General features: G+C 42.5%; 1 protein-coding gene across 1 annotated transcript in view; it reads left to right on the top strand.

Annotated features, from left to right (window-relative positions):
- Window positions 1-18,533, top strand: part of ube4a (ubiquitination factor E4A (UFD2 homolog, yeast)) — a 28,679-nt gene extending 10,146 nt beyond the window's left edge. The window contains exons 10-20 of the mRNA XM_063207445.1: window positions 5,000-5,126; window positions 5,554-5,861; window positions 7,186-7,318; window positions 9,897-10,087; window positions 10,891-10,991; window positions 11,528-11,641; window positions 13,602-13,776; window positions 14,046-14,226; window positions 15,176-15,323; window positions 16,054-16,211; window positions 16,467-18,533. Of these exons, the coding sequence (XP_063063515.1) occupies window positions 5,000-5,126; window positions 5,554-5,861; window positions 7,186-7,318; window positions 9,897-10,087; window positions 10,891-10,991; window positions 11,528-11,641; window positions 13,602-13,776; window positions 14,046-14,226; window positions 15,176-15,323; window positions 16,054-16,211; window positions 16,467-16,605 (1,775 nt within the window). The 3' untranslated portion in view covers window positions 16,606-18,533. The remainder of the gene's footprint in view (window positions 1-4,999; window positions 5,127-5,553; window positions 5,862-7,185; window positions 7,319-9,896; window positions 10,088-10,890; window positions 10,992-11,527; window positions 11,642-13,601; window positions 13,777-14,045; window positions 14,227-15,175; window positions 15,324-16,053; window positions 16,212-16,466) is intronic.

Below are 18,533 nucleotides of genomic sequence, written 5' to 3'. Positions count from 1 at the left end.
AAAATATTTGAGAATAGCCTATGTAAATGAGCTTGTCATAAACAGCACGCAATATTGCTTGCGCTCTCGTCCCCACCGTCGTTGTCCCCAATCACGTTATGCTTATAATCACTTGACTCACGCTGGCTGCTGTGCTGTCGAGGAACGATTCTGTTTTGTTGTAGGCTATTTTTACCAATATATCAGTGAACACAACAAAGGGCATTGCATTTGCGAAACCGTTTCATGCCCAGTTGCGAAGTCAAGCCTAACGGTTTGGGACTCAATGGCATGCGCAGCATCGCAGCATCAAATCACTTTCACTTTTACCTCTGCTGAAAAATGGTGGTGGATCTCCAAGTAGGCTACAGAGGGTCAAGTTAAATATTCCAGAGAACGATGGACTCGCGAGAAGTCCCAGTGAAAGTGCATGCAGGGCTTTATAAATGTTTTCATCACTGGCCAAAACGTGTAGCCCATAGAGCATCTTACGGAACGTGTCAATTCCATTACTTTCGAGAGCGCAGGAACACAACGCAATACAGTTCAAATTTCAGTAGCGTCGATACCATTACTGCACTATTACAGGCATCACCTCGTTACCCAATTTGAGTAGGGAAATCCTCTTCAGGTTTGCTGATAAAACACACTGTTTGAGTTGATAATTTAGGGATCTGCGCACAGCACGTTGGCTGGCTGTTTTTTTTTCTCTCTTTCAGTCCGAGCTCTCGAGTGTGTGAAAGAAAGCGCGCGTTTACTCCCCGGAGCGCACAAGCAGGGCTCTAAATTAACACAGCCAACTGGCCAAATGTTAGTGAAATTTAAGTTTTGCTGGCAGAAAAGACCAATTTACTTCACTTTGACCCATTAGGGAGTGTGTGTTTGGCTATATGAGGGAAGGTCCGTTAGATAGCCTATTTCAAATGTCCGGTATTCTGCAATACAGCCGGCCACTTGTTCGGCCAGTAAGAATTCTAGCATGAACACTGGTCCAGCGGGTGGCGCTGGTTCACCAGGCTACTTCAACCCTCCATTTCAATGCATATTAGTCATCTAAGAAGTATAGTGGCAAACCTTCTTAGTACTGTTTGTGGAATGAAATAGAATCAAGACATCCCCCTCAACTTGTCTCTGTCACAGAGATATCAAAAGTAAAAGTAAGTTTGTGGTGTAAGGACAACACTTGTACATGATAATACATAGCTGTTACACCTGTTTGTCCATTGTACCTAATGAGAGACTGTGTTGATAATGAAAAACAGCACAAACTTGATCCAACGAGCTCAGAGTTATCTGATTGTAAGACAAGTACACAGGTCTACTGTTTACTAGTAGTGTGGATTGGCACTGCCCTCACGATCCGATTCGATCACGATTCGGGAGGTAGCAATTCGATTCGATTCGATTCTATGCGATCCGATCCGATCCGATTCAATTCAACAATGCATTGCAATGCATTACATTTCTACTGAAAGCAAAGCAAATGTTTAATCAGTCATGATGAGACATTACAAGTAGTCAGATACTGAGCAACAATTTATTGTCTGTTTTCTGTATCAGTCTGTATCAGTCTTGCAATGTTTTGAAGTGCTTTTATTAGGGCCCGAGCACCGGAGGGTGCGAGGCCCTATTGTTCTTGCTTTGTGATACATTTTTCCCGCACGTCGGGCCATTTTTGAGGTGGTTGCCATGCGTAACTTTGAACGAAACTTGGCACAGGTGTTGGATATGGTGGCACGATGGACTACAATAAAGCTCAGCCCCCAAATCGGCCGACGGGCTCAGTAGCGCCCCCTTAAGTCATGGGCCTATGGGGCGGGACTGGCATAAAGTTGAAGCTAAGGGCACCAAATTGTTTGTGCTTGTATAACTCACCAAGACAAGCAAAAAAGTCTTTAAGGTGCCATGGCCACACCCAACAGGAAGTGAGGTAATTGGAGCTAAAGTTGAACTTTTGTCAACTTTTGGCATACAACAAAATTGTCATACCATGAACTTTGATGTACTTGTCCTAAACCGTACAACTGTTTGGTTTCGTTTCAATTTGTAAATGATCTTAAGACATCGCAGATGATATATTGCGAAGGAATTTTCAATATGTTGTAAAAAAACAAGATGGCGGCTTGATGTATTCTGATGAAAAAATGACCGAAAATGTGCCTCCACTGTGCCCTTTCTGAGGGGGTTGCCATGCATATCTTTCAAAGTTGCTTTGCACAGGTGTTTGGTAGGACACAACGTACCTCTCAAAACAAGCCCCACCCCTAACTCAGGACATGGGCTCTGTAGCGCCCCCTTAAATCATGGGCCTATGGTGTGGGACCGGCATAAAGTTGAAGCTACGGACTCCAAAATTTTTTTGTGTGTGTATCTCACTATGCCAATCAAAAAAGTCTTTAGGATGCCATGACCACACCCAACAGGAAGTGAGGTAATTGGACTAGAAATTCAACTTTTGACATACGTCAAAATTGTCATACCATGAACTTTGATGTACTTGTCCTGAACCGTAGAACTGTTCGGTTTCGTTTCATTTTGTAAATGATCTTAAGACATTGCAGATGATATATTGCGAAGGAATTTTCAATATGTTGTAAGAAAACAAGATGGCGGCTTGATGTATTCTGATGAAAAAATGACAGAAAATGTGCCTCCACTATGCCCTTTCTGAGGGGGTTGCCATGCATATATTTCAATGTTGCTTTGCACAGTTGTTTGGTAGGACACAACGTACCTCACAAAACAAGCCCCACCCCTTAGTCAGCACATGGGCTCTGTAGCGCCCCCTTAAGTCATGGGCCTATGGGGTGGGACCGGCATAAAGTTGAAGCTACGGACTCCAAAATTTGTGTGTGTGTGTATCTCACTAAGCCAATCAAAAAAGTCTTTAGGATGCCATGGCCACACCCAACAGGAAGTGAGGTAATTGGACATGAAATGCAACTTTTGACATGCGACAAAATTTTCATACCACGAACTTTGATGTACTTGTCCTGAACCGTACAACTGTTCGGTTTCGTTTCATTTTGTAAATGATCTTAAGACATTGCAGATGATATATTGCGAAAGAATTTTCAATATGTTGTAAGAAAACAAGATGGCGGCTTGATGTATTCTGATGAAAAAATGACAGAAAACGTGCCTCCACTATGCCCTTTCTGAGGGGGTTGCCATGCATATATTTCAATGTTGCTTTGCACAGTTTTTTGGTAGGACCAGGGGCTGTTCACTCACGGAACTTCCTATTAGCCACAATTGGCTAACCCTAACCACGGGACAGTGCAAAATGAATGGGTGTCAATGGAGTTTTTTACCATTATAATTTTTGTGATTTTTTATATTTTTTTGTCCTGAAATATGAATATTAAGTTCGAAGCTAGAAATAATAAGACCCCATTTGAGTAGCGTTTCGATTATTTTGCGCCACTAGATTATTATATACTGGGTCACAAAGCACAATTTTTATGGGGCCAAACCCATAAACATTAGCACGATGCTAGCGAGTACAGGTTGAAATCTTCTAACCAGCTGTAAACCTACACACCTGAACGATTTGTCAATACAGCCTATTGTTAAACAACAGTCATAGTGCTTACCAGGAATGTTTTGTTGATAATATTTGTGACTGGAAATGGCAGTAGCAATGTATTTAGCATGGGTTCCCCTTTCCATTCCATACATTTTCCCTCATGAAGGACTGGCCCACGCTCGTTACTGCAGTATGCATGCAAAGCTAACTGGCTACAATGGGAACCAATGAGACTGAGCCTTCTCCCTGTTAGAGGTTCTCTGGTAGGACACAACGTACCTCACAAAACAAGCCCCACCCCTTAGTCAGCACATGGGCTCTGTAGCGCCCCCTTAAGTCATGGGCCTATGGGGTGGGACCGGCATAAAGTTGAAGCTACGGACTCCAAAATTTGTGTGTGTGTGTATCTCACTAAGCCAATCAAAAAAGTCTTTAGGATGCCATGGCCACACCCAACAGGAAGTGAGGTAATTGGACATGAAATGCAACTTTTGACATGCGACAAAATTTTCATACCACGACCTTTGATGTACTTGTCCTGAACCGTACAACTGTTCGGTTTCGTTTCAATTTGTAAATGATCTTAAGACATTGCAGATTATATATTGCGAAGGAATTTTCAATATGTTGTAATAAAACAAGATGGCGGCTTGATGAATTCTGGTGAAAAAATCACAGAAAATGTGCCCTTTCTGAGGGGGTTGCCATGCATATCTTTCAAAGTTACTTCACACAGGTGTTTGATAGGGCAGCACGTACCTCTCCAAACAAGCCCCGCCCCTAACTCAGTACATGGGCTCTGTAGCGCCCCCTTAAGTCATGGGCCTATGGAGCGGGTTCGGCATGAAGTTCAAGCTACGGACTTCAACATTTTTATGAATGTGTATCTGACTAAAACGAACAAAAATGTCATGCAGTGACATGGCCACGCCCAACAGGAAGTGAGATAATTGGACCTCTTATTGAAACAGGAAGTTGGCCACTCTTTTAGTTTGCAGTGTTTTCAAAACAGTGCAAATGCATGTGTTCATGCATATAATGAATATAAACCTTTTTCTATATGCCTACTATGGCAACCTGATATAGCGCCACCATATGGTAGGCAAATGAACTGCAGTAAAAGTGGATTTCTTAAATATCTTTATCTCGTGAACCGAACGTCGTAGAGACTTCATTTTTGTTTTGGGCAGGACGTGGCGGGATTTGAGGCGATATGCCTTGAACCGCAGGTGCGAGGGCCCGTCATCGCCGCTCGCGGCTTTAATTTAATTTAACATTCATTTGCTCCCGAAATATCCATGGAAGTAATTGAAACTTAAAAAAATTGCCGGATCGATTCTGGAACTTGCCGGATCGATTCTGGATCGTCCATGCCCCGCATTGTGTTGCATCACCACTACTGTTTACTCAGATAAGTTACCTGTGTTGGAAGGAAATTGTATTTCTTTTTTTTTTACTTTTTCTTTTACTTTTGACACATCTGCCATCCAGGTCTGGACAAGGAGACGTGTCTTATCCCCGTGCCCCCTCAGCAGAGTGTGGAGTTTGCCCAGTCATACAGCCTGCTGACAGAAAACCTCATCCTCACCCAGCTCACGCTGCACATAGGCTTCCACAGGTGAGAACCTCACGCTGCACATAGGCTTCCACAGGTGCTGGTTGCACCTTTACGAATATTTTTAAATGCGGATAGTTTTTATCGGATTACATGTACACGCGACATGGATTTAAAAAAAACTTGTTTACTTGTTTATGTGTAAACAATAGGCCAAAGCCAATACGTTCTCAAAAATATCCACATGCCGTGTAAACAGCTTCTAATTCACACACGCAGGCCTAGTTTAATATTATGCAAATGAGGAGCAAACTTAGTCTGCTAATCAAATCAACAACATAAATGTTTCAATCGATTAGATTCGCTGCCACGACCAGTTGACCGTTGAGTTGTCAGAATGGAACACTGAGTTTCGCCACTGGTTGCTTCGCTCGTTTCGCCTGCAGGTGTACCTGGTGTAATGCCCCTGTGTGTGTGTTTTGATTGGCAGGCTGCATGACCAGATGGTGAAGCTGAACCAGTCGCTGCACCGGCTGCAGGGCACGTGGCGGGAGGCCCAGCTGAGCGGGGAGCCGGCGGCCGAGCAGCTCCGCGAGCAGTTTGAGCACCTCATGACGGTCTACCTGTCCACCAAAGCGGCCGCCACCCAGCCGGCCATGCTGCAGCACTGCCTCCAGCTGCAGGCCTCTGGCGCCGCCCTACTGGTGCAGCTGGGCATGGGCAACCGCGGACCCGAGCACCTGCCCCTCTGCTACCCGCTACCCCCGCTCAGCAACAGCCAGCTCTGCCATGTGCCAGGTAGGTACTACCGTACATACCCTTCTTAGTTACCTCTGGATGCCATAGTCTCCCGTCCTCTCTTCCTGCCACTTGCTAGATAGCGTCAGCAGCTCTGTTACTGTAAAGACAATAGTTGTGAGTAACATCAGATTAATCAGGTCAGAAATTCACAAGGGCAGGCAGCGGTAGATAAGAATATCAGTAAGTAAAGCAAAGTTGAGTGGCAGCACTGCCTCCAGCTGCAGGCCTCTTGCACCAACAGCCAGCAGCGCCACGTGCAAGGTACCCGCACACACTTACTAAGTTGTGTGTTTGCCACTTTTATTTTGTCTTTCTATCTGCTAAAATAATTCAAAAGGACATTTAACAGTAAATACAATAAAAGTAAATAATAATAAAGACAAACAAATTACCTCTGGATCATGCCGCAGTCTCTCTTCAGGGTTCCCACTGGTCATGAAATTCCTTGAATATTCGAACCATGGTCCCCATGGGCATGTAATAGGGCTTAGCACACTACTGCACAGTGCCCTCAGTTATGAAATTTTAAGTGGGAACCCCGTCTCCTTAAAATGTACGAATCATTACTCAGATCAGATATTCACAAGAGCTGTAATAGTTAGCGAAAGAAGTAGTGTACAATTATTGATAATAATAATAATAATAATACACAGTTCCTCAAGGGCATTTTGGAAAGGAAAGATGTGCCCCTCATACTTTGTCCTTCCTTTCAGTGTGCAGAATTCTTTAATTGCAAAAGGAAAGAATAGCAAGCGCTCTATAGCCTTTTCTCCAGGTTGAAGGGGTGCATCTGCTTATTCCTTTTAGGGCTTGACAGACTTTTGAACTATATCCAAAGAACTCTCCTTTGAGTCAAGGTAGTTGAAGTATTAAAAACCCTTTATTTTACATCGGGGTAAGCATGTTAAAAGCGCCATGGCGTTTTACCCTGATGTAAATAAAGGGTTTTTAATACTTCAACTACCTTGACTCAAAGGAGTGCTTTGGATATAGTTCAAAAGTCTGCAGAATTCTTTGTTGATAACTTGGCAGACTTTTTTCCCCCATCGCTGCTGGGCAACTCATGCTGTACTCTGTGTCCTGGAAGAAGAAAAGGAGTTGCACAGAGGAGCAGGATGCAATTCAGAAAAAAACTGTATTGAAAAATCCAAAAATAAAGATAAAAGCCAAAGACAAAGGACAGTTTTTCCTAAATTGCGACTTCTTTTCTCCTTCCTCTACTACTCTTCTGGAACTATGCAGCGAGCAAAGCTCTCCCAGAAAGCCCTGAGGTAAGGGATGCCAGCTTTGCCTTTACCGTCTGTCCATTGTGTCCTTGCAGAGTTCTTTGTGGATAACCTGGGAGACTTCTTCATCTTCCTGCGGCGCTTTGCTGACGAGGTGCTGGAGACGTCGGCCGACAGCCTGGAGCAGGTGCTCCACTTCATCACCATGTTCATGGGCAACGTGGAGAGGTGAGGGAGCAGAGCACTGTATTATGCAGTCCCTCCAGTTTTTCGCGATTCAGCGATCGCGTGGATTCATGCAAATTCAATGATATTCCGCATAATTTCACGATGCCACGTAATTCCTGTAAAGCCGCATTTTTCCCGCAAATTTTCCCCTTTGTCCCCTTCAACATTCTGTGGCAGGGGTGCTCAATAGGTCGATCGCGGTCGGACACTTAAAAAAAAAAAAGTTCCCTAAGGATACCCAGAATCTGACAGGCTAAGTCCAGGCGTCTACACTGTAGGCCTAAATAGACCATAAACACAACGACGTCTTCAGATAAGGAGGATAACTGTCAAGCGCCTCACTCAAACTCCATAAGTCATAACATCGGAGCACAAAAATAGGACGACACGAGACGTTTGCCGATACCGTGCGTGTTCAGTTAGTACAGGCAGCGTCACCACTCGAAAGAAACAGCCAGAGAAGAAAACAACAGCCCGAACACCGGCAATCCCCTGCTTTTTTTCATATGCTCTGAGAAGTGCAGGCAAGATGCAACTCCCGCATTGAGCGTGGAGTTGGCTACTTCGATTAGATTTCATTGGCACGCGTTCGAGGGGAGAGTGAATGCTGTGTGCCTGTTTAACCTGAGTGCAGGCGCGTCTTCTCAAATGGTCTGTTCAGCGCGGCCGCTAGACAGAGAGCGCGCTTTTCGGTCCATTCAGTAGATGTCTCCTTCTTTATTTTTTGGAACTAGGGATGTCTGTAACGTCCACGAAGACAATATCATCCACGTGAAAACGCCAAACGCCCGCAAACCGCTGTTCTGTCTACTTCTCACAGCGGCATTAAAAAAGTCCTCCATGAAATCCCAAACCAACATCACTTCAAATAGGTGACAGCAAACATGCACACATGAAATAGCCTACCACTTCAGGGAGGGAGAAAATTGCTCTGCACTCATATTAAAGTGAAAAGGGGATTACATAAAATCTGTCTCTTTTGTCTTAAGCCTGTTTAGACTGATTGTGGTTTTCAGTTACCAAAAAACCCCAGAAAGGGGTGCAAAATCTTTGCAAAAAAATAGAAAATGCCGCAAAATCTTTGCAAAAAATGAGAAAATGCCGCCACAAAATCAGACATTTTGGCCGCAAAAATCACAATATCCCAGTGCAAAATCCTGGAGGGACTGATAAATTATGCTGTGTGTTATACTGTATTGTGTGTTCTACTGTATTGTGTGTTGTACTACTGTATATATTACATGATATTACACTACAACTCATTTAATTACATTGAATTATATAGACATTGGCCTCAGTTACATTGGACATTTTATTCCAAATAAAACTTAATTCTGCTTTGGAAACATCCTGTAAGCATGATTTAATTCTCAATTATTAATTCGGAATTAAAAATGTAAACATGGCCATTGTATTATGTAATATTTAACTATTCATCACTTATCACATCACTCATCACTTATCACATCATTTCAACTTCATCACCATGTTCATGGGCAACGTGGACGGGCTACATTACATTACATAACACCTTTTTGACCAAAGCGACTTGCAGTTAATTACAGGGCATTTGTTACAGTCCCTGGAGCAATGTGGGATATTAAGGTGCCTTGCTCAAGCACACTTCAGTCGTGGATGGAGATGTAAGGGTGGAATTCGAACCTGCAACCCTATGACTTTAAGTCCACCTCTCTAACGATTAGGCCACGGCTGCCCCAAATGTACCAAGTTGCATAACTCTTTTTTCGTTTAATTTCATTGCATTGTATGATATAGACATTATATTATATTTAATTATATATTGCATCACTGCATTCCAAGAGGTGAGACAGTAATACACTGAAAACTACTGGAGAGCAGTCTATGATGCTGGGCAGGGCAGGGGGGTGCAGGTTCGAATCCCACCCTTACCTCTCCGTACACCTCCATCTATAGCTGAAGTACTCTTGAGCAAGGTGCCAAACCCCAGGGACTGTAACCAAGACCCTGTAAAATAACTAGAAAGATGGAAAGATGGTCTTAAAATAGAATTGGGAAAGAAAGAACTGGAATAAAGAGGGGATGGTGTGCTGTCTGGTATTCATAGTGGCACGAATGATCATAATGTTGCACCACAGATCTAATGATGTTGCCACAACCAATAAACATCTTCCACGTGTCTGCCCTCTACTGGTCACAGTTGGAAACGCTGCCCATGTGATCCATAAAACAGATCTCACCTTCTTTAGGTCCCCTGAAAATACAACTTACAGTAATTGTGTTGCAAAGGTAATTTCTTTGTAAAAGTTTGCTTTACCAACCATGTAATATTTCATGTGAAACTGGATCTGGGGCCAGATAAACACCCACAAGCCATAGGTTCCTCACCTATGTCCTATGAGATGTAAGCAGTTGTAAGTTTAATTGTAAGACTTTATGTAACTTGGAGGAAGGCTCATTCCGCATCCAAGGGAGATCCTTCAGTGAGGAACCAAATGTCTTTGTAAGCTCCATGAAGTTCAGATGGGTAACATGACCAGAATATTCAGACACAATCCATTTGTACCAAGTAATCCATGTATGTTTAATCAATGTGTAGGATGTCCAATCCCCACCTGCGTGCCAAGCTGGCCGAGGTGCTGGAGGCTGTCATGCCACACATGGAGACCGCCTCCGCCGGCACCAACCAGCCAATCGTCTTTCAGCGCCAGCGGGTCTTCTGCACATACTGCCACGCCCCTCACCTCGCTGAGGCCCTCATCACTGTGTTTGTAGATATCGAGTTTACGGGTGAGTTCACCAAATACAGATGTTTTGCCATTACCAGTCTCCCCGTAATTATTACACTTTTACGCTTTTTTAGGACTATTATTACTGTCTTTGTGTGTTAACATGTGTGTGCACTTTCTCATGTGAGCCCCGGACAATTGGCACCGTACGGCAGCCTCCAGAGCTGGACCCCGTTTCCCAAAGGGCTTTAAGTAGTGCTTAAGCTTAAGTACTACTTGAGTTCACACGCAACACCATCATAGGCTTCACAGACTGTTTCCCAAATCTTAGCAAAGAACCATCGCAGGGTGACTCATAACTCTTAAAGAAATCCACGAGTGGTGTGGAGTAGTTGCAACGCGCTAAGATGGATAGTAGCAGCTTGGCACAGTAGAGACACACACAGGATATAAAGGGAAAAGAGGAAACCGGTTAATGTACGATGGTTTTTGGGAAACCGGCATAGAAAATCTAAGAATGTTCGTAGAATCACTCGTAAACTACATAAAGCTACGAACCATCGTTAATGGGAGACATGCCCCTGCTGTTTGAATGTGGGAATGTGTATACGTATTTGGAAAGTGCTTTGAGACAACTTCATTGTTGTGATACTGCGCTATATAAATACATGTTGTATTGTATTGTATTATTGTATCATTACTCATTAATGTTGCATATCAAGAAATATAGGCTGGTCATGAACTGCCAAAGTGTCATATTTTGCAAGCTTAAAATACATATCATGTATGTTCTATGTATACTGTATGCTTATGTTATTTATGTTCTGCGTATGTGTGGTTTAATTCTTGGCTTTTTTTCCTTAGGTGATCCTCACCAATTTGAACAAAAGTTTAATTACAGGCGGCCGATGTATTCAATATTGAAGTACATGTGGAACACGGAGAGCTATCGGGAGAGTATCAAGGTAATACTCAACACTTCTGTCTTAATTAGATGCTTTCTTTCAAGCTGTTATTGATTAGGACGACTGAAGTTTTTTGCATAAGGACTAAACAGACTGGTAATTGATCAGGCAAATTGAAGGGTTCTCATTCTTTCTTCTACTTACACTGTTATCAAGGCAGTGTGCTATTGATTAGGCGAATAGAAGCTCCGTTGTGAATTTGAATAGTCTTCTCTGTGATTTAATGTTGATGTGTTACAGAGATTAAAGTTACAGTAAAAAATGAAACTGCTTCCTTCCAACACAGGTAAATGATCTGAGTAACCAGTAGACTTGTGTACTTGTCTCACGATAAGCTAAATTTGAGCTGGTTGGATCAAATTTGTGTTGTGTTCTTGTTAGGTCTTTTAGTGCTTTTCAGTGACACAGTCTATCTACCTGATTTAGAACAATGGACTAACTGGTGTAACATGTAATATCATGTCCTAGTGTTGTACTTACACCACAAATTCAAGATTTTACGTTTACTTTTGACATTTATGGACGTTTTGCTACAGCATCTGGCCACATACGCTTCGGAAAACTTGGAGGCCATGAACCCTCCTCTCTTCCTGCGCTTCCTCAACCTGCTGATGAACGACGCCATCTTCCTGCTCGATGAGGCCATACAGGTAGGAAATAATAAATAATAATAATCCCTATATAACACTTGGCTGACACCCTCGACACTAAAGCATCTGTATGTGTATGTTGGTGTTGCAATGAGTATGTCTTCTCTGCAACATTTTTGTATTTACTATGTGTAGGCCGAACACTGCCATATTATGGTTGATTGTTACTTACTTTTAGAATGGCAATGTTGTGGTGGGAATGGGGGAAAACTATGAGTGAATGTATTGTATGTGCGTAAGTGTTCACTTGTACCAATGCTGTTTTGTCCCGGGACCCACTTTGAAAACAATATATCTTTACTCAAAGGGCTATACCCCTAAGACCAATACATTGAAATTCCAATTTGCCTTTTACCCAAAGAAACTTCGTTATTTTATGTACAAGGCTTTGGTTACCTGGAGCAATGTGGGGATTGGTTCTTGCTCAAGGGCATTTTAGGAATGAATGGTATGACATTCGAACCTGCGGCTTTCTGACTCCAACAAACAAATAAAAAGGCAATTCACAAGCATTGATGTGTCTGGGGGAAAAGTCATAGTTTTTATTTGTTTTGGACTTAAGTTCACACAAGTGATGACATCTTGAGTGCCTGAAAGGAAAGGATGGGTTTTTTTTTTGCTTAACTATGACGTCACAGCAAGTTGTCTTTTTCAACCTGCAAAAAAGTCTTGTCCATCCTTCGCCAAGGCAATGTGTGTTGGCATCCAGCACACCTCTCTCACACCTCCAGACTTTGGTGTTGGTTGGTCTCTGACGAGGATGGTGTCTGAACAAACATCAACTCTGGGCCCATTAATTACGGAGCAAATGTTTCCACAGATGGTTTATGGAGTGCTGCGAGAGCCGTAAACATTCCTGTCATGCCATTGGCTGGCCCCAGTCTTCCAAACTGTCAAAACAGCCACGTTCTCCTTCTTTCTCCTGTCCTCTCTCCTCCAATCTTAACAGAGGCTAGGAAAAGGAAGTGATACATACGCACGCACACACACTACCCTTAGCCTTTGTAGAGATCCAACCATAACCAAAACCGCAGATGAACAGACCCCAGTCTGAAAAAGCCCTGTAAATCCAACACATCTACTTCCACCCTCTCTGACATTATGAACCAGTGGCAGGTATTTTGCTCACTCTAGGAAATGTGCCTTGCTATTCTTTTCCATTGGTTTGGGGTCTGATTTGCATCTTGGGTTTAAACAGTGGAATTCTTTGGAAAATAACAACCTAGCCTCGTGTCCTTGTTGGGTTTTGCATTTTTTTGTAATGACTGTTGTCCATGTATTTGATACTTGACTATTTTTAAACTGCTGCGGTTTGGTTAGATTCTGTTATAAAATGTCCTGGGAGAAGTAGCATCATGGTGAGGCTTTGCATTAACAGAGATGTTGATGTTAGGAAAGATCTGGGCTCTCTGCTTTGTTGGGGGGAAAAAAGACACTTGAAAAAGTAGTTGACCGTTGAAAAGTTGTCTTTGGCCTGCAAAAAGGTTGGCAGCACAATTTGTCTCTCAGACAGACAGTACATGGATGACCCCGTCCCTTGAAATTGCTTGATGTGATTAACATCCTATGGATGGTGGAAAACAAGAAATTCAGAGGTGTCCATCCGTTCGACTTGCCTTTCACTCAAGGTGATGAACCACTAAAACAGATTGGAGACAAAATCAGCAAGATAAAAGAAAATTGAATAAACTTAAGTAAAAAAAAAAATTCAAATTTATTTACTTTAAGACAAATTCAAATGTCCTTCAGAAGAGTGTGACCATAACAGAACGGTTATGTTACGGAAACATCGGTGGTGGGATTTGTCTCTAATCCTTGGATATGCAAGACAGACAGCATAGATGTCCGTGATTAAGTGTTTTTGTCCTAAACAATCGCTCCAAAGTTTAAAAGTGTAAATGGTCTCTCATTGAGCAATAAATTATGTAAGCTTAACATCCTCCGTCTACTTCCTGCGTAGTTCCTGAGCAAGATCAAGGTGCTGCAGCTGGAGCGGGATCGGGGCGCCTGGGACGAGCTGTCTCCGGACGCCCGGCGCGAGAAGGAGTCCAGCCTGCAGATGTTCGGACAGATGGGCCGATTCCACAACATCATGTCCAACGAGACCATCGGCACCCTGGCCTTCCTCACATCAGGTAACCATGCTAGTATTACTAGTAGAGCAGGATAGTTGGGTTCCTTGTGCATTTTTTCTCGAGAGGAAAGGATGGGGGTGAAGGACCAGAATAGTATTTAAGCAATATGACAAAAGTGGGAGGAATGATTTTAACGGATATCCTCCCAGGTGCGGTTCGGCCGAAGGTACAAAGCCGAAGGTCTAGGATATCTTCAAGTCTTCTATAAGTTTAGTGATTTATTTAGATTACAATTAATTGGTATTATTTAAATGAATTTCTCGTTGCAGAAATCAAAGGTATCTTCGTGCACCCCTTCCTGGCGGAGCGGATCATCTCGATGCTGAACTACTTCCTGCAGCACCTGGTGGGCCCCAAGATGGGAGCGCTGAAGGTCAAGGACTTCAGCGAGTTCGACTTCAAGCCGCACCAGCTCGTCTCCGACATCTGCACCATCTACCTCAACTTGGGGTGGGTTTGGTAGTTACCGTAGTTTATTTCATTCTTTGTTTGTTTATGAGTCAATGACCGCTTTTTTAGACGGAGCTCCGATGTCAGGTGGTACAACCTCAGCCAATGGCCATAAATGAATTAGTAATCAGGCAGGCTGTACGCAATTGTTACATGGAGTGAAGTGGTCAAACTCTTTCAGATGTAGCTTTGACTTTTATGTTTGAGTGTACTTGGGTAAGTATTACTAAAAGAAGAAAGGATAAAAACACACAGTATTACTTAAAGAAGAAAGGATTAAAAAACACACAAAATATTTTTAATGCCCAGAATGTATACAGAATGCATATGCATTTTTTACTGATCAACTCTGGTACTTGTAACATAGGTGACTGTCTCTTTGGTCAATTTTTTTTTTGTTAACTGTTGAGCTGAATGAACATAACTAAGTGAACTGCATCCCTCTCTCCCCTCCCTCGGTCATTTCAAAGTATCTGACATGGGGTCACATAAAAAAATAATGTGTGCTGTTTAGTGGTGTGCATTGGCCCTGCCCTCACGATTCGATTCGATTACAATTCGGGAGGTAGCGATTTGATTTGATTCGATTCTACGATGCATTGCAATACATTACATTTCTACTGAGAGCAAAGCAAATTTTCCATCAGTCATGATGAGGCAATAGCAGCAGTCAGATACTGAACAGCATTTTATTGGCTGTTTTCTGCATCAGTCTTCAATACTTTGAAGTGCTTTTATTTAATTTAACATTCATTTGCTCCGGAAATATCCACGGAAGTAATTGAAACTTGAAAAAATATGCAGCATAGATTATGACACTTGCCGCATTGAATTGAATTGCCCTGCCCCCGCATTGCGATGCATTGCCGAATCGATTATTGTTGACACCACTAGTGCTGTGCTATTCACTGGTTTCGTTTTGTGATGGAACATTCCTCTCGTTTTGCAGAAATGAGGAAAGTTTTTGTGCGAGCGTCCCGAAGGACGGCCGCTCCTACTCCCCGACGCTCTTCTCCCAGACTGTACGGGTCCTCAAAAAGATCAACAAGCCCGGAGACATGATCGTCTCCTTCAGCCTGCTAGCAGACAAGATCAAGGTGAGCAGCAAAGTAGTCAAAAGAATTGTAAGTTCAGGTTCCCCGTGGTCATGGAAAACCTGGAAAAGTCATGGAAGTGGAAAATGTTCATTTTCCAGGCCTGGAAAAATCACGATTTTTTGTGTTTTGCAAAAGTCATAGAATATTTGTTGTTGTTTTAACCTGAAGACAGATTTCTATTAAGTCATCATTAGCCTATCATGATTATTTCCAAATGAATACACCTACTTTTTTCAAAAACTATAATGTGACCCCATAGGATCAGAAGAAAGGTGTCACATTTCATATTTTAGACCTAAAATTATGCAAAATTCTACACATTCACAGGGACATTAAATTGTGGAAAATGTTTCTTAGTTCATGAAAAAGTCATGGAAATGTTCGGGAAATTGTGTCGGATAAAAGGAGTTGGAGCCCTGTACGTTGTAGGCAACTGGACTTTGTTTTTTCTTCAGCTCTATTTCTGGAGGGTAAACTAAGAAGCTAGTTAAGTAGCAAACCAGGTTATATTAACCTTATGACAGAGGTAAATCATCTCAGCCTGGAGTCCTCGTTTTCTTATCTACATGATGCCTGCAGTCATGCTCTAACTATATTACTACTCATAAATCATCTCTATTAATATTGCTACTACAAAAACAACAATGATATAGGAATTATGCCACCACCAACAAGAACAACCACAACAAGAAACAACAACAACTTTGCATTTGTGTTTTGTCATTTGTAGTCCCTGGCAGACCGGCATCAACAGGAGGAGGAGACGTACTCGGAGGCCCCGGATGAGTTCCTGGACCCCATCATGTCCACCCTCATGCTGGACCCCGTGGTGCTCCCCTCATCCAACATCACAGTGGACCGCTCCACCATAGCTCGACACCTACTCAGGTATTACACTAGATTAGGTACATGTCATCAGATGCTATTGACAACCTCATGCTGGATCCTGTGGTGCTCCCCTCTGGTTACATGTTTTGGTTCAAGTTGAAATTCCAAGTAACCTATACACACTCTCTCTATATGTACTGTATGTCTACCTTTCTTTCTCTCTCTCTCTCTCTCTCTCTCTCTCTCTCTCTCTCTCTCTCTCTCTCTCTCTCTCTCTCTCGCTATCTCTCTCTCTCTCTCTCTCCACCACCCCAGTGATCAAACGGACCCCTTCAACCGCAGTCCACTGACGATGGACCAGATTCGGCCCAACGAGGAGCTGAAGCAGCAGATTCTGCAGTGGCTGGCGGAGCACAAGAAGGACCATCACCAGCAGATGGGCCCCAGTGGATAAGTTGATGAAGTCAGGTCTGCCCACTGCCAAATACGCTCCAAAAATAATCTTTATTCCCAATTTAAACAGCAACATTTCAACCACCATGGATCTTCCTGAGGTCGTCACCTTGGAGAAATGTTGCTGTTTTAATTGAATGAAGTTTATTTTTTGAAGCGTATTTCGCAGTGTGCAGACCTACCTTCTTCAAATGTCTAAAATGATTGTCTGGCATCTGCAACAAGTGACTGGATGTGCGCACCCTACCCAAAACGACCACAGTGGATAAGTGTCAAATGGCTCCAAAACCAACCGACGAACCATCGAACGCTTACCGTCCCCACACTTTTTCTCCCTCTCTTCCCTCGCTCTATTTCTCCATCTCTTCCTCTCTTGGCATGCATGCCTCTCTTGACTCAGCAAGTGTGTGCAGTGCCCTTAGATGCTGGCGGTGGCAACTGATGGCCCGCTTTCCATTCTGCCTGACCGGCCGCTAATCTTCTACAGCATTTTGACGTGCAGTTTTGTTTTGTTTTTTTGCAGTGCTCATGCAAAAAGAAAACAATACAAGTCAAGACTGGAGTGCTGAGGGGATGGAGTGGGGTGTTGGGTTCAGTTGGGGGTTGGTATATGCAAAATCATCTTTCTTTTTTCCCCTGACATGGAGGAGACCCGTATTGATGAGGAGTCATAACTTGCCCCGGTCCCAACAACTGCCTGGTTTTGTTTCCCTTTTTTCTTTTGCTTTTTTATTTTGGTGAGAAGAACTCTGTCTGCCTGGTCAAGCCTCAGCGGATGTAACTGGAGAGACATCCAATGGATGATTTACTTCTTGCCTTCTGAGTTTTCTTCCCACATTGTGAAAATGTCACGTCAGTCAGTTCATGTTTATCCTATTTACTGAACAAACGAGAAGAATAAATAATAATAATACGTTGTGAGGCACTTGCCAGCTGAGCTTACCCACTTCTGTAAATTAAAATGTGTATAACAGTTATAACTTTTGCAAAAACTTTAACATGCAACTCTTATTGCTACATGCCATATCACGTGCGGTGAGATTGGGATGTAACTCTGGATGATTTCTATGTGTGTGTGCGTGCGCGTGCGTGTGCGTTAATGTGGAGAGGACTGAACCAAGGACATGAGGCTTGCCCCAGCTCTCCCTGAAGGGGGGGGTCACACTGTGGAGAAAAAACTGTAACTGAAAAAAACACTTGCCTGGTTTGGTTGTCTTTTTTTAATGACTTAGGTGTTCTTCTGCTGACGGAAATGAATTTGTAACGCTCAGATTTTGAAATGATAAAAAATCTGTTACTCTAGCTGTCAGTTGCCACAGAGTTTCACAAGGAATATTAACATTTTGGCAAATTAATGTGTTTTTTGTTTTGCTTTGTTTAGTTGATCTTCCAATTAAACTCAAGTGACTTATTTATATGTTGGCCTTTTTAAAAATTGTACTTTTTATGAATTAATTGCTTGATTGATTCTTGTATTTACTTGTTGGATGGAATGCAAGGGGTGACTGTTCTTTCAAATATGAAGGTTTTCATCATTACATTTAACAGGAACTTTATTTACTAAAGTAATTCTTCCTCAATAATGTGTTTTCTGGAAATCATTTATTAATTCAAGACGCTGTTCTCTTGGCATTTTTTTCTTTGCATATTTCTGTTATTTTTAATTTTGCACCAAAGACTTTGGTGAGAAATGCAGCTCAACCACCTTTCCCAAAATTAATTCCACATATTCAAGTTTTGCATTGGATGGTATACAACATGACCTTTTGCTATGAACTAATTCACCTGTGCAATTCTGTGGCAATTCTATTGTGTTTTATCTGTAGAAGCTATTCATTGATTCTGGTCAGCCTTTTTAAACTATCTGAATTGTGTTGTGTAAAATAAGTAACTTTGTGAAGTAAGTGGAATAAACTAGTATAAAACAAA

Source organism: Engraulis encrasicolus, chromosome 9 (assembly GCF_034702125.1).
Source record: "Engraulis encrasicolus isolate BLACKSEA-1 chromosome 9, IST_EnEncr_1.0, whole genome shotgun sequence".
In the NCBI taxonomy this organism is placed as follows: domain Eukaryota; kingdom Metazoa; phylum Chordata; class Actinopteri; order Clupeiformes; family Engraulidae; genus Engraulis; species Engraulis encrasicolus.
The sequence above is the reverse complement of the archived record's forward strand: the minus strand, read 5'-3'. Positions and strand labels throughout refer to the sequence as shown.